Here is a 23,842-nt window from a genome sequence, read left to right on the forward strand (position 1 = left end):
TTTCAAGTCAATTTTAGATTTACCAGTACCATCCATGACTGTGTTTGCTAATGACAGAGACATGGTTGTTGCATTCAATAGCTATCAATCCTGCAGTGCGTAAATTAATAATTTATCATTGAAATTAAATACAATGGCTTGTGAAAGTCTTCACCCCCCTTGGCATTTTTCCTATTTTGTTGCCTTACAACCTGGAATTAAAATATATTTTTGTAGGGGTTTGTATCATTTGATTTACACAACATGCCTCCCACTTTGAAGATGCAAAATGTTTTTGGGGGAGAAGCAAAAAATAAACAAGACCAAAAAACTGAACTTGAGCCTGCATAACTATTCCCCCCCCCCCCACCCCCCAAAGTCAGAGTGCGTACTGCTAACTGACCTAAATTGGGATATGCTTAACACCCCGGCCGTCCTACAATCTAAGATACATGCCCTCAATCTCACAAAAATTATCAAGGAACCTACCAGGCACAACCACAAATCCAAAAACACGGGCACCCTCATAGATATCATCCTGACCAACTTGCCCTCTAAATACACCTCTGCTGTTTTCAACCAAGATCTCAGCTATCCCTGCCTCATTGCCTGCATCCGTTATGGGTCTGCGGTCAAACGACCACCCCTCAAACATTCCCTAAAACACTGCTCACTTCTGCGAGCAGGCCTTTCTAATCAACCTGGCCCGGGTATCCTGTCAGTAGAGGATGCCTGTTTGTTCTTCAAAAGTGCTTTCCTCACCATCTTAAATAAGCATGCCCCTTCAAAAATGTAGAACTAAGAACAGATATAGCCCTTGGTTCACCCCAGACTTGACTGCCCTTGACCAGCACAAAAACACCCTGTGGCGTACTGCACTAGCATCAAACTTTTCAGGGAAGTCAGGAACCAATACACACATAGGAAAGCAAAGGCTAGCTTCTTCAAACAGAAATGTGCATCCTGCAGCACTAATTCCCAAAAGTTTTGGGACACTGTAAAGTCCATGGAGAAAACGAGCACCTCCTCCCAGCTGCCCACTGCACTGAGACTAGGAAACACTGTCACCACTGATAAATCCATGATAATCGAGAATTTCAATAAGCATTTCTCTACTGCGGGCCATGCTTTCCTCCTGGCTACCCCAACCCCGGCCAACAGCTCCGCACCCCCCACAGCAACTTCATCGTCCTGGCCAAGGCTTTCAACTCAATCAATCACCCCATTCTTATTGGCAGACTCAACAGCCTTGGTTTCTCTAATGACTGCCTCGCCTGTTTCACTAACTACTTCTCAGATAGAGTTGTGTCAAATCGGAGGGCCTGTTGTCCGGAACTCTGGCAGTCTCTATGGGGGTGCCACAGGGTTCAATTCTCGGGCCGACTATTTTCTCTGTATACATTAATGATGTCGCTCTAGCTGCGGGTGATTCTTTGATCCACCTCTACGCAGACGACACCATTCTGTATACTTCTGGTCCTTCTTTGGACACTGTGTTAACTAACATCCAGACGAAATGCATGCTCTTCAACCGATCGCTGCCTGCACTCGCCCGTATCACTTCTCTGGAAGGTTCTGACTTAGAATACAGTATGTGATCAACTACAAATACCTAGGTGTCTGGCTAGACTGTAAACTCTCCCTCCAGGCCCTCCAGGCTACCACTGCTAAGGGCTGTACCCAGGCACTCCGCGTTGCGTTGTGCGTAAGAACAGCCCTTAGCTGTGATATATTGTCCAAATACCACATCCCCTCTGGGCTGATTGTTTATTATGACCATCGGTTACACGGTTATACGGTAATTGTGCCAGCCCTACCCATCACAGTGGTCTGAAACTCCTCGTTTGCAAGCCACATCAGGCAACTCATATTATGCTGGTTTGCAGAGTGATTTGTAATTCCTATTGGAATCTAGCCAGAGATATGATATCCAAAAATGTGAACTTTTAATCACCCGCAACCTAAATTTGTAATGACATCCAAGGTAGGGAAAATGTATAATTGAGACTACCTAAACCATCTAAACAGGTGTGACCATCTCAGTGCTGGGTGTGGTAATTCCAAGTACAAAAAAAATGGGATGAGTTTTGTTTTGTATGGTATTTAGCTTTGTGCAGCATAGGATCAATCAATAAGTCAATGTGGATGCAGAAACACATTCTAAAAATGATCTTACAATAGAGCATGATGGAAAATATGTTTCATGATGTTTTTTTAGAGTGTGTAATGATTGTATGTTTGTACTCAAAATAATGTACCATTATACAAGATTATCCACACATGTACCCTAAAAAGTACTGAACAAGTACCATGTTAGATTATAGGCATGTGTACCTCTGAAAGTACATCATGTGAATTTTGATATTTTGGAGCCCCGGGTAGAATACTCTAATACCCTAACCAAAGCATTTTCTCAGAGTGTATAGGTGTGTGGTGTGTGTGTGTGTGTGTGTGTGTGTGTGTGTGTGTGTGTGTGTGTGTGTGTACTTCTGTCAGTGGGGCTTAACTACCTTGTTTTTTTTTGTTTTTTTTACCTTTATTTATCCAGGTAGGCAAGTTGAGAACAAGTTCTCATTTACAATTGCGACCTGGCCAAGATAAAGCAAAGCAGTTCGACACATATAACAACACAGAGTTACACATGGAGTAAAACAAACATACAGTCAATAATAAAGTAGAAAAATAAGTCTATGTACAATGTGAGCAAATGAGGTGAGATAAGGAAAGTAAAGGCAATAAATAGGCCATGGTGACAAAGTAAATACAATATATCAATTAAAACACTGGAATGGTAGATTTGACAGTAGATGAGTGTGCAAAGTAGAAATACTGGGGTGCAAAGGAGCAAAATAAATAAATAAATATGGTAGGGGAAGAGGTAGTTGTTTGGGCTATTTACAGATGGGCTATGTACAGGTGCAGTGATCTGTGAGCTGCTCTGACAGCTGGTGCTTAAAGCTAGTGTGAGCGTACCAAGTAATTAGGCGTCACTCTAAAGCGGGAAGGTGGAATAAACGAGTCAGGAAAAAGGTTTTTCTGATTGAACACGGTTCTCTATTGAGAGTATTTTGTCAACAAAAACATTCAAACATAATCAATGAAAAATCTTCCAAGGAAAAACACACATCTTCTTCTCCAGATGATACAAGAACACAATAGGATAATCTTTAAACTACAACAAACATAAATCACGGTTTTGTCACCGTCTTAGTGGTTCTTTCAGCACAGCTTCTCTCTCTCGGTGGCCATCTTCCAGAGATAGTTTCCCCCCTCTCTTCTGGTTCCATTCTCTCTTTTATAGGGGAAGGAGAGTATCTCATTAGTACCGTCAGCTGTGCTTAATTGACTCTGGTTACCTTGTCTCCCAGGCTCTGTTGGGCAACTATCCATGAGCCCAGCCTGCCCTCTAGTGGTCCGTCCACATACCTTCCCCCCCAGGACCGAACCGGAGGGTCGGGCGCCAGACGCACCGTCTTGGTCGCGTCGGGACAGCGCGTCTGCATTCCCGTTCCTCGATCCGGCCCTGTGGATGACATGGAAAGAGAATGGTTGTAAAGACAAAAACCATCTGGCTATTCTGTTGTTATTGTTTCTCTTACCAGCCATCCACGTGAGGGGCGCATGGTCAGTAACTAATGCAAACCTCCGACCCAGTAGGTAGTACCGGAGATAATCGAGGGCCCACTTGATGGCTAAGGCCTCTTTCTCTACGGTCGCATACCTCTGTTCCCGATCGCTGAGTTTCCTACTAATGAAGAGAATCGGCTTCTCTGCTTCACCTTTACCCTGAGCTAGTACGGCCCCGAGCCCTGTATCCGGCGTCGACCTGCACAATGAACTCTTGTGAGAAGTCCGGAGCCTGTAGAACGGGATCAGAACACAGGCCATCTTTTAACAATTGAAAGGCCTCTTCCGTCTCGTCTTTCCACTCTACCTGGTTTGGCAGGTTTTTCCTGATGAGGTTTGTGAGGGGTTGGCAATGGTTGCATATCCCGGGATAAAACGGCGATAATATCCTGTTATCCCTAAGAAGGCCCGAACGTCTCGCTTGGTCCGGGGTCGAGGCCAGTCACGAATTGCCCTGGTCTTCTCTGCCTGTGGGCGTATTTTCCCATTCCCCACGGTGTACCCCAGGTATTCCGCTTCGGACAAACCCAGGCAGCATTTATTTGGATTGGCTGTCAACCCTGTGGCTTCCAAACTCACGAGCACCGCCCGTAATCGCAGGAGGTGACTATCCCAGTCCTCGCTGTGGATGACCACATCGTCTATGTACGCCGCTGCATACTCTTGATGGGGCCGTAGAATGGCATCCATGAGGCGTTGGAAGGTTGCAGCGGCACCGTGCAGTCCGAAGGGCATCCTCACATACTGGAAAAGCCCCTCTGGAGTGGCGAAGGCAGTCTTTGGGCGATCCTCCGGAGCCACCGGCACTTGCCAATATCCCTTCGTCAAATCCAGGGTAGTGATGAACTTGGCCTTTCCTAAGCGCTCCAAGAGTTCATCCACGCGGGGCATGGGATACGCATCGAATGTAGAGATGGCATTCACGCCCCTAAAGTCGTTGCAGAGTCTCATACTACCATCGGATTTGGGGACCAGGACTATGGGACTGCACCACTCACTCGTCGAGGGCTCGATCACGCCCATCCTCAACATCTCCCTCACCTCTTTCTTAGCGATGACTCTGCGAGCCTCAGGAATCCTGTAAGGGCGGATATGCACCTTCTTGCCGGGTTCAGTGTGGATATGGTGGAACAGGACATCTGTTTGTCCTGGGAATGGAGAGAATATTCGACCGAAGTTCATAATCAGCTTGTCTAGCTGTCTTGAGGAGGCCCACACGAGAGAACATCAGGAATAACTCCTTGGCAATTCCCTTTGACGACATGTTACGCAGGGGTATGGCCTCCGGGAACTTGGTAGCGTAATCTATAACCACTAGGATGTACTCGTGTCCTCTGGCGGATTTTGGGAGGGGTCCTACGAGGTCCATAGCTATGCGTTCAAAGGGAGTCTCTATGATGGGGAGAGGAATCAAAGGGTTACGTAGGTGTGGCCGTGGGGCTGTACGTTGACATTGATCACACGTCCTACAATACCTGGCCACATCCCGGGTGACCCGGGGCCAATAGAATCTCTGCATGATTCTGTCAATAGTCTTGTCTCGTGCCAGGTGTCCTCCTAGGACGTGGGAATGGGCTAACTGTAGAACTGTATCTCTGTATGGCCTAGGCACCATTAGTAATTCCTGGTTTTCCCCCCCTTCGTCGTACGACCCAGTATAAGAGACCCCGCCTGATTGCATAGTAAGGAAGAGGGGGCTCACCTGATCCATCGACGTTCCTCCCGTCGATCACCTTCACCTTCCTCATGGCCTCCCTTAGGTCTGGGTCTCTATGCTGCGAGGTGCCGAACTGTCCCTTTAATTCCTGGGGCAGGTCGACCTCGGTAGAGGGATGTGGAGGTTGTTCCACATCCCCATCAGGGGTGACCGAGGAGAATCCCTTCCAGGTTCCCTCCTCGGATGGAGCTTCAAATATATCCCTTAACGCCTGGTTGCTCCTTCCTTCCTGCGTTGTGTATAGCCCTTCACATGTGTCTTCATCGGTGGTTTCTTGGAATATCTGTCGTAAACGTTGGGTCGCTATTTCTTCCTCTGCTGCAGAGGACGAGGCTACGTCTCCTTGTAGGACTACTACCTCGGGCTTGGATTTTCTCTTCTTTCCTGTCCCCCTTCTTCCCGTGCATAACGTCATCTGCCGAAGCTCCTTATATAAGGGACAGTCTCTCCCGATCAATAATGGCACCTTCAGCTGCGGCACTTTCCCGGCCCTGACTGTACACCTTCCTTTTGGAGTGAGAATAGGCAGATTCACAGTGGGGTAATAGTGGGTGTCTCCATGGATACAGGATACGGCTACTTTGTCTGGTAGCAGTGTTGCGGAGGTCACCATCCGCTCCTCTACTAACGTAACCATACTTCCCGAGTCGAGAATAGCTACCACATCTTGTCCTTCGACTTGCACCGGAATCTCTGAGGCTGGGGCTATCTCTGCTAACCAACAGTGTTGATCCTGCCCCCTCAAAACGGGATGTGTGGGGGTAGGCAGTGATGACTCCGTGACCATGGGCTCATCCTTGCTAGGACATTGTGGGGCATAATGGTTGGGAGACTGACATTTATAACACCGACCCTGCTGTGTGGTGGCTGACTTCTCCCACCTCCGGGAGGGGCTTGGACGTTTCGGTGGCGAGCGCGCCGGGGTGAGTCGTGGTACGGGATTGCAAGACTCCTTCCGTTCCTCCTTGTCACTTTTTAACAACTCCCCTGTAGACCGATATGTTTCCACCGCCTGGGCTATGTCGTCGGCTGACAACGGGTTGGCTTGCCCCACAACCCTTTTTAAGTCACTGGGTAATTCTCTCAATATCTTGTCCACTACGAGAGTCTCTATCACATGTCCTACTCCCTTTCCAGATTCTAGCCACTGTTTCGTCAGTCGTATTAAGGCGAAGATCTGGGCACGGACGGGTTGATCAGCTGTATAGGTCCATTGATGGAACTTTACAGCCCTATCTCTGGCAGTCAGCTGGTACCGGGACAGGATCTCGGTTTTAGTCGCCCATAGTCCGCAGCTTCGTGGGAATCCAGGTCAAAATAGGCTTCCTGAGCCACCCCGGTCAAAAGAGGGGCTAATGCGCTCGCCCATTCTGTGGGCGGCCACTCTTCCAAGGTGGCCGTCCTTTCGAAGGTCATGAGGAAGGCCTCAATATCATCCTCCTTGGAGAGACGAGGTAAGATGGCGTGAGCAGCCGCTCTTGGCTTAACTCTAGGTTCTTCTAGTCGGTTCAGCTGTTGTTGCAGGAGTTCTATGGTTGTCCTCTGTGCCGTGATCAATTGTTGTAGTAGGGCGTTATCCATTGTTCTTGAATGGTTCCTCCGGGTCTACTGGAAGAATCTTGATTTACTCACTTATCCTTGTGTCACTCGTCCACCTAATACCCGCATCCTCCACCAATGTGAGCGTACCAAGTAATTAGGCGTCACTCTAAAGCGGGAAGGTGGAATAAACGAGTCAGGAAAAAGGTTTTTCTGATTGAACACGGTTCTCTATTGAGAGTATTTTGTCAACAAAAACATTCAAACATAATCAATGAAAAATCTTCCAAGGAAAAACACACATCTTCTTCTCCAGATGATACAAGAACACAATAGGATAATCTTTAAACTACAACAAACATAAATCACGGTTTTGTCACCGTCTTAGTGGTTCTTTCAGCACAGCTTCTCTCTCTCGGTGGCCATCTTCCAGAGATAGTTTCCCCCCTCTCTTCTGGTTCCATTCTCTCTTTTATAGGGGAAGGAGAGTATCTCATTAGTACCGTCAGCTGTGCTTAATTGACTCTGGTTACCTTGTCTCCCAGGCTCTGTTGGGCAACTATCCATGAGCCCAGCCTGCCCTCTAGTGGTCCGTCCACACTAGTGAGGGAGATAAGTGTTTCCAGTTTCAGAGATTTTTGTAGTTCATTCCAGTCATTGGCAGCAGAGAACTGGAAGGAGAGGCGGCCAAAGTAGGAATTGGCTTTAGGGGTGACAAGTGAGATATACCTGCTGGAACGTGTACTACGGGTGGGTGCAGCTATAGTGACCAGCAAGCAGAGATAAGGCGGGACTTTACCTAGCAGGGTCTTGTAGATGACCTGGAGCCAGTGGGTTTGGCGACGAGTATGTTGCGAGGGCCAGCCAACGAGAGCATACAGGTTGCAGTGGTGGGTAGTATATGGGGCTTTGGTGACAAAATGGATAGCACTGTGATAGACTGCATCCAATTTGTTAGAGGCTATTTGTAAATGACATCGCCAAAGTCGAGGATCGGTAAGATGGTCAGTTTTAGGGTATGTTTGGCAGCATGAGTGAAGGATGCTTTGTTGTGAGGGCCAGCCAACGAGAGCATACAGGTTGCAGTGGTGGGTAGTATATGGGGCTTTGGTGACAAAATGGATAGCACTGTGATAGACTGCATCCAATTTGTTGGAGGCTATTTGTAAATGACATCGCCAAAGTCGAGGATCGGTAAGATGGTCAGTTTTAGGGTATGTTTGGCAGCATGAGTGAAGGATGCTTTGTTGCGAAATAGGAAGCCAATTCTAGATTTAACTTTGGATTGGAGATGTTTTATGTGAGTCTGGAAGGAGAGTTTACAGTCTAACCAGACACCTAGGTATTTGTAGTAGTCCACATATTCTAAGTCAGAACCGTCCAGAGTAGTGATGCTGGACGGGCGGGCATGTGCAGGCAGCGATCAGTTGAAGAGCATGCATTTAGTTTTACTTGTATTTAAGAGCAGTTGGAGGCCACGGAATGAGAGTTGTATGGCATTGAAGCTCGTCTGGGGGGTTGTTAACACAGTGTCCAAAGAAGGACCAGTTTAGCTACAGGATTTTCTTTCTGTCTTGTCAAGGGTCTGAGATGGAGTGGCGGAGGAATGAGAGCAATTTCTGCTGTAGTCAAGGAAATTACACGGTCATCAGGGCCCAGGAGAAGACGGGCTTCAGTTGAACAGAGGGAAGATATTTCATAACTTCTCCTCTCATATTAGAGAGAGGGACCCTGGAGTCGGTTTGAGTAGAAAGCGCTTAGGAACACGGAACATGGAACACAGAACACAGTTCATCAGATTCCACATTCCATTGACTCCATGTCGGTAATATATGTCACATTCCTTATATAACAGGAAAATGCCAGGATGTCGTGTTTTTCTATTTTATTATTAAATGTTCTTCTAACTTTCTCCAATTACATTCTGGAATTTAATTACATTCTAGAATTCAATCAGCTACTCAGATAATTGTATTCCTTTTCCATGGCCAAACCAATGGCGTCCCATCATAAGATTTAAATGAACTCTGATTGATTCTGTTCTGCCCTACTCCTTATGACAGAAACTCCTCTTTCAGAATGGGCCTTTAGACGGTAATGGCAGAGTAGCAATATGGCCTAATGGTTAGGTAAATGAATTAAAACTAGAGAGTTTCTGGCTCAAAGAATTAGGTGTGGTACTTACTTACTCTATAGAATCGCAAGAGCTGGGTACTTGAACCCGATTGTTCCTGTGAATAACCATTTCCATTAATGGAAAATGGAAATGCCATGCCAAAGAAAGCATTTGTATAGAAAACATTTATACAGCATTTATCTAGTATGCTATAGATCACAAATTCCTCCTATTTGTTGTCTTGTCTGCTTTGTGGAATTAAAAGAGCCATAGTACTTACAGTTCTGAGCATATTTTATGTCTCTTCCATTGTGCTTCGATGGGAAAGGAGAGGAAATGTGTACAGAAAGGTGACTGGAGTCACATGGCTTTCCTGTGATATTCATCAGAGGTTTAATATGTTCTAACCGTAAAGCTGTGTTTTATCTTGATTTTGTGTCTTTTATCTATGAACTAAAGTTCCTGATAGGTGCAGCTGAATAGGCACCCATGAGTCTGTTCTCTCGGACTTAGATGCTGGCCCTCTCCTGTAATGTGACTCCAGCAACAATGTGGGGGGACACCTGAGGGTAGGAGCCCTCCCATTTTGTCCCAGAAGATGTTCTCCAGGAACCGCTTCAATGGACAACACAGAACAGGTGTCGCCCCCAAAGTGGACACCAAGGAGAAGGTTCGCAAAAAGAGGGCCCCCAATCCCAGGGTAGCTCTTGTCATCCGGGAGAAGATCCACCGCCTGCTCCAAGGATCAGGACAGGAAGTACCTGCCCCAGACCATAACAATGCTGGGATCGAGGAGGAGGGGGGAGTTGAGGTGCAGGAGAAGAGAAAGGAAGGCACATATATTTTTGCGAGGTGTGGGCCCAGAGAGGAAGCTTGCTCCTCGAGGGTCCCCAATGGTAAGGCACATCGAGGAGTGTCAGGGGCATCCTGTGTTGGGGAGGTGGAGCTAAACAGAGAGGGCTGTGTCAGGATCCCTTGCACTCTGCAGCACAACAGTAGCAGCTGCCAGTCTCCAAGGAAACAGAAATGGATTATCCCAGATGGGATCAGGACTGTCCCAGAACAGCGACGAACACCCAAACACCAGAAATGGATCATCCCGGCAGGGATTCGAACAATTCCAGAATGCAGAAGAGAAGCTCAACACCATAACCGGATTGGTCCAAACATGAACGGTTCTGGGTTTGGTGCAGTGGCAGGAGCAGAAGGGGGTAAGGCTGAATTCACTAGGACACCAAAAAGGCCTGTTTCTTTGGGTGACTATGTGGATTACAGAACTCGGCACGATACTCTGCTGGAGGAGGACGAGGAAGAAGACCAGGAGGAGGAGGAATATGAGGAGGAAGAGTCTAGCGCCATCATCGAGCACATCCTAAAAGAGCTAAGAGGGATCAACAAGATCCAGGAGGAGATCTCAGACCTGCGGGACTACCTTACGTCTGTCCGTGGCTCTGTAGAGGAGGTATCTTCCTGTGTGGATGCTGTGCTCCTGGAGATAGAGGGCATTCGCTCGGGAAACAAGGCCAGTGGCAGTCCAGGGGGTGCGGCTTGGTCTGGGGCTGCACTGGGCAGTGATGGGTCACTCTTAACCCCTCGCCAGAGGCCTGTCAGTGCTTATGGCAGTTTGGACAGGCAGATGGAGCATTCAAATTCCAATGTCTGCCGACCGTCCGTCTTCAGCGAACGCCATAGCATACACGGAATGCCAGTTGAGTTCCACTTGCCAACGTTAGAAGAAACGTCTACCACAGTCTCGCCAGGCACAGAGTCAGTTGAGCTTGAGGGCCAGGAACAGGAGGAGGAGGAGGTTGAGACGGAGGATACATCGGAACACAGCTCAGACATCCCAGAATCCACCATCATCAGGAAGCTGAGCTTTGGCTACCTGGAGCAGCAGGACGGCCAGGACTTCCCCAGCATCAGCTCCCTGTCCTCAGGACACAGCCCCAATTCAGAGTCTGACCTCGAGAGGCCCTTGTCCAGACACGGTGCAGGGCATGGTGGGGCTAGTGGTAGTAGTAGGGGTGCTGGGGTAGAGGGCTTGGGCGTTGCTGGCCCACAGCATGGTGGGTCTGTGGAGACTAGGTGGCATGAAGAAAGGTCTTACTCCAGACAGGTGAGTCTGGAAGAGCAAGAGGGAGAGGGGCCTGCCTGTTTGGAGGGGACAGGGAGCCGGTACAGGGGCTCAGGGGGGTACAGTACCGGTACCCTGGGCCTGTCCTCCACAGGAAGCTCGGACCGCCTCTCCCTCCAGTCTGGACTACACTATAACCCCCCCAGCACCTCCAGCCATGAAGAGTGGCGCGCCCATAGACGAAGGCCAAAACCACAGCCTGGTACTCAATTTCCGACCGATGCCCACACAGAGAGCCACCGCCTGGGGTACGAGTGTGCTGCTGATTACTCATATCACCAGAGCTCTGGTTACCACTCAGTGGAAGGACATACTGATGAGGTGGAAGGGTACAGCCATGCAGATACCCCCACAGATCTCAGCTACACAACTGACTCCAAAGTCAATAGTTTCCAGGAGACTTATTCTGGCTATGAGTGTGGCATTACTGAAGAGTCTACAGATGGAACTTATACCTGGACTGAGAACTCCTTACTGAGCCACAGCATTGCGGCTGAAACAGACATTCCATTGGTCAGAGGGGATAAAACACGCATTTCATTGGTCAGAGGGAAAGAGGAAACAGTTATTCCAGACCTGGATGGCCGCCTCCCTCGCCCTAACAGCACAGAGATCCAAAACATGGGTTTTAATGTGAAGCGGATCGGCCAAGCTGTGCTGGACTTCAGTTCTGCCCTGCGGGATGCGCTACGCAAGCTGGAAGAACCCGGAACTCCCCAGAGTCCTGGAGTCGAGAGCGAGGTGGAGCTACCCACAAGCCTCTTTGATGAGCCTCAAATGGACTTACCCCATGCAGATTTGTGTCAAACGTCCCAAGAGGATGGGGTGAACCCAGGGGCCACGGACGACACAGAGGGACAGATCCAGACCAGTGTTTTCTCTTCTGCTCCTTCAGAGCGCTCCCCCAGTGAACCCCTGCCAGAAGAGATCAGTGATGTCCTCCCACAGGACCATGATGACCCTTGCAAAACTTCTCCCCTTCCCTACCCTGGACAAGATGTTTACCACCCAGGCCTAGACTTTTCCTCAGCTGGTCCAGAGCCTACCTTCTCCCCACCCCATATAGAATCAGAGGAAAAGGGAGCGTCTCCTTTGCCCCAGGGCCCAACAGACGCCCCCACTCTCAACACCTCGCTATCGCAATGCACCACTGCAGAGTCCCTTTCGCTTTCCTCCTTGGCTGAGGAGCCGGCACCGCAGGAGAAGCGGGGAGACGAACCCCCACCGCTGTCGCCTCCGCAGCCCAACACAGAAGCAGATGTCCCAGATACCCCTGCAGCCCCTGAGGGTGAGGCAGCGGGAGAGGCAGAACCAAAGGAGCACCCCCCGGAGATGAGCCAGAGGGAGGTGCAGAGGCTGAAGTGCCTGAGGACCTTCCAGCAGATCCTGCAGGAGAAGAGGGAGACGCAGCATCAGGTCACCAGCATGACCATGTCCACGTTCGAGGAGGATGACCTCATCCCAGGTAGCTATCACTTACCAGACGTCCGTCCATCGTACTCTTACTTATCCAGCACTATCTTGAACAAGAGCTCATGTTCATCATCTGGCTATTTATTTATTTGTTTTTCTCTGTCATACGTCTACAATACTCATTTTGTTCCATCTCCAGTTGTTTCATGAGCACAAACTTCTACCATCTTTTTTATTTAGTTGTCTTCTGATTCCTCATCTTCCTTCGCTTCTCTTTTTTTTGTCTCCTCAGGCCTCAACATGAGTTACAGAGTCTGTATGTTTTCTGTTTGACTTTAGTTCATTTTTTCTTCTTCTTGTATTAAAAAAAACTCTGTCATTTTGTTTGTTTCTCATCTCGTTGAAGAATCTAGAGCTGTTTCCGGATTTGTTTTCTTCTGAGCCATACCATTGTTATATTGTTTTCTGAGAAATCGACACTTCCAAAGAAACCTCAGATCTTTTTCGGACTACCTTTAATGATCAAAGCCCTTATTCTGTTTCATCTCAGGGGTACAATAACAATCCCTTCTATACTATATCTCCCCTGTAGACTTCTTCATCAGTGGAGACGCAGTAGGTTTTATGAAGTCTTTTACTTTGCTCTTCACCAGAACTAATCTTCTACAGTATTATTTTGTCTCATAATTAATGCGGCAATCAGCAGTAAAAACAACGACAAAGTTACTCCCTGCCCCTTGTTTCAGTAAAAAGCTGAGAAATGGGGCTGGATAAATGTAACCACACTCTCATATTCATAGACAGAGCTATGGATGTATGATATCAAAGTTATAGTTTTAATCATGTTTTGTGGTTATATCGTTTTTTTGTCTACGTTTACTTTGCTTACAAACATCATATGAATACAAGCTTATATTTTGGGTTTTGATGGGGTACAACAGTTGAACTAATAAGCTCATGAAGCATTATACGTTAGAATATATGGGTACATATCATGAATTTATTTTAATTCCCCCCAAAAATTACGAGGCAACTGCTGATTGCCCGTTCCATTGACTTCCATGTCACCTATTCCACATAGAGACTGTATTATATTTGATTGGGGGAGTATAACATTGGCTTTTCGTTACTTATATGGAGTGAAATCACATAGAATGGCCGACGAATGGTATATGATATAGAATTGTCTCTTTGCTGATCCTGTAGTTAAACTCCCCATTTGTAGCAATGCATCATCACCTGCCATTCTAGGAGCAGTATGGCCATTTACTGCATTAAAAACATGAATTATCTCCTCTGAAAGTAGGGCTGATATTAAAGAAGAAGAGGGAAGATTAGGAGTCATTTTCACAATGAATTATACATGTTGATGAAACATTCATGACCTCAATCCCTGTCTGTCCCTGTGAGTCTGGCTCACTGTGGGCCTCTTTTACCATCACCCCCCAGCATCACTACTCTACCATCACCCCCCAGCATCACTACTCTACCATCACCCTCCCAGCATCACTACTGTACCATCACCCTCCCAGCATCATTACTTTACCATCACCCTCCCAGCATCACTACTGTACCATCACCCTCCCAGCATCACTACTGTACCATCACCCTCCCAGCATCACTACTGTACCATCACCCTCCCAGCATCACTACTGTAGCATCACCCACCCAGCATCACTACTGTACCATCACCCTCCCAGCATCACTACTCTACCATCACCCTCCCAGCATCACTACTGTACCATCACCCTCCCAGCATCACTACTGTACCATCACCCTCCCAGCATCACTACTGTACCATCACCCTCCCAGCATCACTACTGTAGCATCACCCACCCAGCATCACTACTGTACCATCACCCTCCCAGCATCACTACTCTACCATCACCCTCCCAGCATCACTACTGTACCATCACCCTCCCAGCATCACTACTGTACCATCACCCTCCCAGCATCACTACTCTACCATCACCCTCCCAGCATCACTACTGTACCATCACCCTCCCAGCATCACTACTGTACCATCACCCTCCCAGCATCACTACTGTAGCATCACCCTCCCTGCATCACTACTGTAGCATCACCCTCCCTGGATCACTACTCTACCATCACCCACCCAGCATCACTACTGTAGCATTTACTGCAAATTGATCAGCTGGAAGGAGTTGTTCTGTTTACTTGAACTGCTTAGTTGATGACTCTGCCTATCTCTTTCTCTCTCCTCTCTCTTTCTCTCTCCTCTCTCTTTCTCTCTCCTCTCTCTTTCTCTCCTATCTCTTTCTTTCTCCTCTCTCTTTCTCTCTCTCTTTCTTTCTCCTCTCTTTCTCTCTCTCTCTCTGCCTCTCTTTGTCTCTCTCTCTGCCTCTCTCTGTCTCTCTGTCATTGTCTCTCACTCTCTCCTTTCTCTTTGCCTCTGTCTCTCTCTCTCTCCCCTCTCATTGTCTCTGTCTCTGTCTCTCTGTCTCTCTCTGTTTCTCTCTGTCTCTCTCTCTCTCTCACTCTCTCTCTCTGTCTCTCCCCTCTATTTGTCTCTGTCTCTCTCTCTCTCTCCCCCCTCTCTTTGTCTCTGTCTCTGTCTCTCGCTCTGTCTCTCTCTCTCTCCTCTCTTTCAGATGGAAGTCAAGATGATCAGGTCACTTTTTTCCATTTTATAGTCTCTTTTTTCTCATGTGAATGTCTTTATACGCATGCCCTCATAACTGGTGTTTGTTGTGAAGTTGACTAATCTTACCTTTTAATGCTCCTATGTTACACGGCAACATCAAGTAGTATTACTTAAATTGTTTCCTTCATTTGGTTTGTGTCTTGGTGGTGATGATCTTGCCGATGCAGGCTTGTTTTCCTTGTAAACCCTATCAGTCCCGAGACCCCAGCAAAAATCAACTTTTCATTTGTCTGACTTTCATTTATCTGCCAGTCCAACCACTTTATTTAGCCTCACAATGAAGTGTTTGACCGTTTTATTTCCAGGACAACCAGGGCTACAAGTAAAACACAACACTATTTGATATAAACAGTTGCATTCAGGAGTTTCATTGACCAAAATGTATAATTAAAAATGCATTTATATGAATGCTGTAAGTACAGAAATTGTTTGCTCACTGGGAAATGAATATACAGCAAGTCACTGACAACTGTGTGGAGTTTGGAGTTTACTATGATCTCTATAGAAGAACCCCTTACAGTATTATAGACACTATGACCTGAGATTCCCTATGATCTCTATAGAAGAACCCCTTACAGTATTATAGACACTATGACCTGGGATTCACTATGATCTATATAGAAGAACCCATTACAGTATTATAGACACTATGACCTGGGATTCCCTATGATCTCTATAGAAGAACCCCTTACAGTATTATAGACACTATGACCTGAGATTCCCTATGATCTCTATAGAAGAACCCCTTACAGTACTATAGACACTATGACCTGGGATTCCCTATGATCTCTATAGAAGAACCCCTTACAGTACTATAGACACTATGACCTGGGATTCCCTATGATCTCTATAGAAGAACCCCTTACAGTACTATAGACACTATGACCTGGGATTCCCTATGATCTCTATAGAAGAACCCCTTACAGTATTATAGACACTATGACCTGGGATTCCCTATGATCTCTATAGAAGAACCCCTTACAGTACTATAGACACTATGACCTGGGATTCCCTATGATCTCTATAGAAGAACCCCTTACAGTACTATAGACACTATGACCTGAGATTCCCTATGATCTCTATAGAAGAACCCCTTACAGTATTATAGACACTATGACCTGGGATTCCCTATGATCTCTATAGAAGAACCCCTTACAGTATTATAGACACTATGACCTGGGATTCCCTATGATCTCTATAGAAGAACCCCTTACAGTACTATAGACACTATGACCTGAGATTCCCTATGATCTCTATAGAAGAACCCCTTACAGTACTATAGACACTATGACCTGGGATTCCCTATGATCTCTATAGAAGAACCCCTTACAGTATTATAGACACTATGACCTGGGATTCCCTATGATCTCTATAGAAGAACCCCTTACCTTCTATCGACACTTGTGTAGCTTGTGAGTTTTTTTTTTTTTTTACATGTGCGTGTTTCGTGATAGTCATCTTTTCATAGATAGCTTTGAATAGTTTTGTAGCTCAAACCATTTAGACTCTACAGACATTCTTCTAATATAAACCTGCACGGGTCCCTTCGGGATCCGCCGTCGCTCAGCTCAGAAGTCAAACACACAATGTTTGAAAGTGGTTAGAAGGTGACAAAAAAAATGTGTCGGCGTTACGGCGGCATGACTCATTGGGTTAAAGGGAACTTTAAAGCACAGTACTTTATTATCTCAGTACATAGATATTATCTCAGTACATAGGTATTATCTCAGTACATAGGTATTATCTCAGTACATAGATATTATCTCAGTACATAGATATTATCTCAGCACATAGGTATTATCTCAGTACATAGATATTATCTCAGTACATAGGTATTATCTCAGTACATAGGTATTATCTCAGTACATAGATATTATCTCAGTACATAGATATTATCTCAGTACATAGGTATTATCTCAGTACATAGGTATTATCTCAGTACATATGTATTATCTCAGTACATAGGTATTATCTCAGTACATAGGTATTATCTCAGTACATAGATATTATCTCAGTACATAGGTATTATCTCAGTACATAGGTATTATCTCAGCACATAGGTATTATCTCAGCACATAGATATTATCTCAGTACATAGGTATTATCTCAGTACATAGGTATTATCTCAGTACATAGGTATTATCTCAGTACATAGATATTATCTCAGTACATAGATATTATCTCAGTACATAGGTATTATCTCAGTACATAGGTATTATCTCAGTACATAGGTATTATCTCAGTACATAGGTATTATCTCAGTACATAGATATTATCTCAGTACATAGGTATTATCTCAGTACATAGGTATTATCTCAGTACATAGATATTATCTCAGTACATAGATATTATCTCAGTACATAGATATTATCTCAGTACATAGATATTATCTCAGGGATTTCACTTTAACAGTAGTGCATTTCAAAGCTTTGCTGTAAATGTGGTAGTTTTTATAGTTATGTGGAGTCAGAGCCATGTAGTTTTTATAGTTATGTGGAGTCAGAGCCATGTAGGAAATTCAGTTGGAAGAGGACTGGCCACCCCTCATAGCCTGGTTCCTCTCTACCCGGTACAGCCGGAAGAGGACTGGCCACCCCTCATAGCCTGGTTCCTCTCTACCCGGTACAGCCGGAAGAGGACTGGCCACCCCTCATAGCCTGGTTCCTCTCTAGGTTTCTTCCTAGGTTCTGGCCTTTCTAGGGAGTTTTTCCTAGCCACCGCGCTTCTACACCTGCATTGCTTGCTGTTTGGGGTTTTAGGCTGGGTTTCTGTACAGCACTTTGAGATATCAGCTAAGGGCTATATAAATACATTTGATTTGATTAATCACAGGTCATTATTGACCGCATGTTGATCAAACAGAACAAACACCCTTCAGGAGAAAGTGGAGGGACATCATGGACAGTATTGATGATGAAAGTGGAGGGACTTGGACAGTATTGATGATGAAAGTGGAGGGACATCATGGACAGTATTGATGATGAAAGTGGAGGGACATGGACAGTATTGATGATGAAAGTGGAGGGACATGGACAGTATTGATGATGAAAGTGGAGGGACTTGGACAGTATTGATGATGAAAGTGGAGGGACATGGACAGTATTGATGATGAAAGTGGAGGGACATGGACAGTATTGATGATGAAAGTGGAGGGACATCATGGACAGTATTGATGATGAAAGTGGAGGGACATGGACAGTATTGATGATGAAAGTGGAGGGACATGGACAGTATTGATGATGAAAGTGGAGGGACATGGACAGTATTGATGATGAAAGTGGAGGGACATGGACAGTATTGATGATGAAAGTGGAGGGACATCATGGACAGTATTGATGATGAAAGTGGAGGGACATCATGGACAGTATTGATGATGAAAGTGGAGGGACATGGACAGTATTGATGATGAAAGTGGAGGGACATCATGGACAGTATTGATGATGAAAGTGGAGGAACATCATGGACAGTATTGATGATGAAAGTGGAGGGACATGGACAGTATTGATGATGAAAGTGGAGGGACATGGACAGTATTGATGATGAAAGTGGAGGGACATGGACAGTATTGATGATGAAAGTGGAGGGACATCATGGACAGTATTGATGATGAAAGTGGAGGGACATGGACAGTATTGATGATGAAAGTGGAGGGACATCATGGACAGTATTGATGATGAAAGTGGAGGGACATCATGGACAGTATTGATGATGAAAGTGGAGGGACATCATGGACAGTATTGATGATGAAAGTGGAGGGACATCATGGACAGTATTGATGATGAAAGTGGAGGGACATCATGGACAGTATTGATGATGAAAGTGGAGGGACATCATGGACAGTATTGGTGATGAAAGTGGAGGGACTTGGACAGTATTGATGATGAAAGTGGAGGGACATGGACAGTATTGATGATGAAAGTGGAGGGACATCATGGACAGTATTGATGATGAAAGTGGAGGGACATCATGGACAGTATTGATGATGAAAGTGGAGGGACATCATGGACAGTATTGATGATGAAAGTGGAGGGACATCATGGACAGTATTGATGATGAAAGTGGAGGGACATCATGGACAGTATTGATGATGAAAGTGGAGGGACATCATGGACAGTATTGATGATGAAAGTGGAGGGACTTGGACAGTATTGATGATGAAAGTGGAGGGACATCATGGACAGTATTGATGATGAAAGTGGAGGGACTTGGACAGTATTGATGATGAAAGTGGAGGGACTTGGACAGTATTGATGATGAAAGTGGAGGGACTTGGACAGTATTGATGATGAAAGTGGAGGGACTTGGACAGTATTGATGATGAAAGCGGAGGGACTTGGACAGTATTGATGATGAAAGTGGAGGGACATCATGGACAGTATTGATGATGAAAGTGGAGGGACATGGACAGTATTGATGATGAAAGTGGAGGGACATGGACAGTATTGATGATGAAAGTGGAGGGACATGGACAGTATTGATGATGAAAGTGGAGGGACATGGACAGTATTGATGATGAAAGTGGAGGGACATCATGGACAGTATTGATGATGAAAGTGGAGGGACATCATGGACAGTATTGATGATGAAAGTGGAGGGACATCATGGACAGTATTGATGATGAAAGTGGAGGGACATCATGGACAGTATTGATGATGAAAGTGGAGGGACATCATGGACAGTATTGATGATGAAAGTGGAGGGACATCATGGACAGTATTGATGATGAAAGTGGAGGGACATCATGGACAGTATTGATGATGAAAGTGGAGGGACATGGACAGTATTGATGATGAAAGTGGAGGGACTTGGACAGTATTGATGATGAAAGTGGAGGGACATCATGGACAGTATTGATGATGAAAGTGGAGGGACTTGGACAGTATTGATGATGAAAGTGGAGGGACATGGACAGTATTGATGACAGTATTGATGATGATGAAAGTGGAGGGACATCATGGACAGTATTGATGATGAAAGTGGAGGGACATCATGGACAGTATTGATGATGAAAGTGGAGGAACATCATGGACAGTATTGATGATGAAAGTGGAGGGACATGGACAGTATTGATGATGAAAGTGGAGGGACATGGACAGTATTGATGATGAAAGTGGAGGGACATGGACAGTATTGATGATGAAAGTGGAGGGACATCATGGACAGTATTGATGATGAAAGTGGAGGGACATGGACAGTATTGATGATGAAAGTGGAGGGACATCATGGACAGTATTGATGATGAAAGTGGAGGGACATCATGGACAGTATTGATGATGAAAGTGGAGGGACATCATGGACAGTATTGATGATGAAAGTGGAGGGACATCATGGACAGTATTGATGATGAAAGTGGAGGGACATCATGGACAGTATTGATGATGAAAGTGGAGGGACATCATGGACAGTATTGGTGATGAAAGTGGAGGGACTTGGACAGTATTGATGATGAAAGTGGAGGGACATGGACAGTATTGATGATGAAAGTGGAGGGACATCATGGACAGTATTGATGATGAAAGTGGAGGGACATCATGGACAGTATTGATGATGAAAGTGGAGGGACATCATGGACAGTATTGATGATGAAAGTGGAGGGACATCATGGACAGTATTGATGATGAAAGTGGAGGGACATCATGGACAGTATTGATGATGAAAGTGGAGGGACATCATGGACAGTATTGATGATGAAAGTGGAGGGACTTGGACAGTATTGATGATGAAAGTGGAGGGACATCATGGACAGTATTGATGATGAAAGTGGAGGGACTTGGACAGTATTGATGATGAAAGTGGAGGGACTTGGACAGTATTGATGATGAAAGTGGAGGGACTTGGACAGTATTGATGATGAAAGTGGAGGGACTTGGACAGTATTGATGATGAAAGCGGAGGGACTTGGACAGTATTGATGATGAAAGTGGAGGGACATCATGGACAGTATTGATGATGAAAGTGGAGGGACATGGACAGTATTGATGATGAAAGTGGAGGGACATGGACAGTATTGATGATGAAAGTGGAGGGACATGGACAGTATTGATGATGAAAGTGGAGGGACATGGACAGTATTGATGATGAAAGTGGAGGGACATCATGGACAGTATTGATGATGAAAGTGGAGGGACATCATGGACAGTATTGATGATGAAAGTGGAGGGACATCATGGACAGTATTGATGATGAAAGTGGAGGGACATCATGGACAGTATTGATGATGAAAGTGGAGGGACATCATGGACAGTATTGATGATGAAAGTGGAGGGACATCATGGACAGTATTGATGATGAAAGTGGAGGGACATCATGGACAGTATTGATGATGAAAGTGGAGGGACATGGACAGTATTGATGATGAAAGTGGAGGGACTTGGACAGTATTGATGATGAAAGTGGAGGGACATCATGGACAGTATTGATGATGAAAGTGGAGGGACTTGGACAGTATTGATGATGAAAGTGGAGGGACATGGACAGTATTGATGATGAAAGTGGAGGGACATCATGGACAGTATTGATGATGAAAGTGGAGGGACATCATGGACAGTATTGATGATGAAAGTGGAGGAACATCATGGACAGTATTGATGATGAAAGTGGAGGGACATGGACAGTATTGATGATGAAAGTGGAGGGACATGGACAGTATTGATGATGAAAGTGGAGGGACATGGACAGTATTGATGATGAAAGTGGAGGGACATCATGGACAGTATTGATGATGAAAGTGGAGGGACATGGACAGTATTGATGATGAAAGTGGAGGGACATCATGGACAGTATTGATGATGAAAGTGGAGGGACATCATGGACAGTATTGATGATGAAAGTGGAGGGACATCATGGACAGTATTGATGATGAAAGTGGAGGGACATCATGGACAGTATTGATGATGAAAGTGGAGGGACATCATGGACAGTATTGATGATGAAAGTGGAGGGACATCATGGACAGTATTGGTGATGAAAGTGGAGGGACTTGGACAGTATTGATGATGAAAGTGGAGGGACATGGACAGTATTGATGATGAAAGTGGAGGGACATCATGGACAGTATTGATGATGAAAGTGGAGGGACATCATGGACAGTATTGATGATGAAAGTGGAGGGACATCATGGACAGTATTGATGATGAAAGTGGAGGGACATCATGGACAGTATTGATGATGAAAGTGGAGGGACATCATGGACAGTATTGATGATGAAAGTGGAGGGACATCATGGACAGTATTGATGATGAAAGTGGAGGGACTTGGACAGTATTGATGATGAAAGTGGAGGGACATCATGGACAGTATTGATGATGAAAGTGGAGGGACTTGGACAGTATTGATGATGAAAGTGGAGGGACTTGGACAGTATTGATGATGAAAGTGGAGGGACTTGGACAGTATTGATGATGAAAGTGGAGGGACTTGGACAGTATTGATGATGAAAGCGGAGGGACTTGGACAGTATTGATGATGAAAGTGGAGGGACATCATGGACAGTATTGATGATGAAAGTGGAGGGACATGGACAGTATTGATGATGAAAGTGGAGGGACATGGACAGTATTGATGATGAAAGTGGAGGGACATGGACAGTATTGATGATGAAAGTGGAGGGACATGGACAGTATTGATGATGAAAGTGGAGGGACATCATGGACAGTATTGATGATGAAAGTGGAGGGACATCATGGACAGTATTGATGATGAAAGTGGAGGGACATCATGGACAGTATTGATGATGAAAGTGGAGGGACATCATGGACAGTATTGATGATGAAAGTGGAGGGACATCATGGACAGTATTGATGATGAAAGTGGAGGGACATCATGGACAGTATTGATGATGAAAGTGGAGGGACATCATGGACAGTATTGATGATGAAAGTGGAGGGACATGGACAGTATTGATGATGAAAGTGGAGGGACTTGGACAGTATTGATGATGAAAGTGGAGGGACATCATGGACAGTATTGATGATGAAAGTGGAGGGACTTGGACAGTATTGATGATGAAAGTGGAGGGACATCATGGACAGTATTGATGATGAAAGTGGAGGGACATCATGGACAGTATTGATGATGAAAGTGGAGGGACTTGGACAGTATTGATGATGAAAGTGGAGGGACTTGGACAGTATTAATGATGAAAGTGGAGGGACATCATGGACAGTATTGATGATGAAAGTGGAGGGACATCATGGACAGTATTGATGATGAAAGTGGAGGGACTTGGACAGTATTGATGATGAAAGTGGAGGGACTTGGACAGTATTGATGATGAAAGATTGTTTGTTGACAGCAAAAAAGTGTATTTGAGAAGGAGTTGTGGGTTACATTTGTAGGTGTTTGTGTGTGAGTGACTGCATGGGTGCATGGGTGGGTGGGTGAGTGTGTGCATGTGTGGGTGGGTGAGTGGGTGCATGTGTGGGTGTGTGGGTGAGTGGGTGCATGTGTGGGTGGGTGAGTGCATGTGTGGGTGGGTGAGTGCATGTGTGGGTGGGTGTGTGCATGTGTGGGTGGGTGAGTGCATGTGTGGGTGGGTGGGTGAGTGCATGTGTGGGTGGGTGGGTGAGTGCATGTGTGGGTGGGTGGATGAGTGCATGTGTGGGTGGGTGGGTGAGTGCATGTGTGGGTGGGTGGGTGGGTGAGTGCATGTGT

At 45.8% G+C, this 23,842-nt stretch overlaps 1 protein-coding gene across 1 annotated transcript; it reads right to left on the reverse strand.

Moving 5' to 3' along the window:
- Positions 1 to 2,951: 2,951 nt before the first annotated feature.
- LOC135574751 (uncharacterized) lies at positions 2,952 to 6,492 on the reverse strand. Its single transcript, XM_065026873.1, has 2 exons — positions 5,309 to 6,492; positions 2,952 to 3,502 (listed from the first exon to the last, which is right to left on the reverse strand). Exons 1-2 carry the CDS (start codon positions 6,108 to 6,110, stop codon positions 3,318 to 3,320), a joined length of 987 nt encoding a protein of 328 aa, XP_064882945.1. The 5' UTR covers positions 6,111 to 6,492; the 3' UTR covers positions 2,952 to 3,317.
- Positions 6,493 to 23,842: the final 17,350 nt, after the last annotated feature.

Source organism: Oncorhynchus nerka, linkage group LG13, assembly GCF_034236695.1.
Source record: "Oncorhynchus nerka isolate Pitt River linkage group LG13, Oner_Uvic_2.0, whole genome shotgun sequence".
Lineage (NCBI taxonomy): Eukaryota > Metazoa > Chordata > Actinopteri > Salmoniformes > Salmonidae > Oncorhynchus > Oncorhynchus nerka.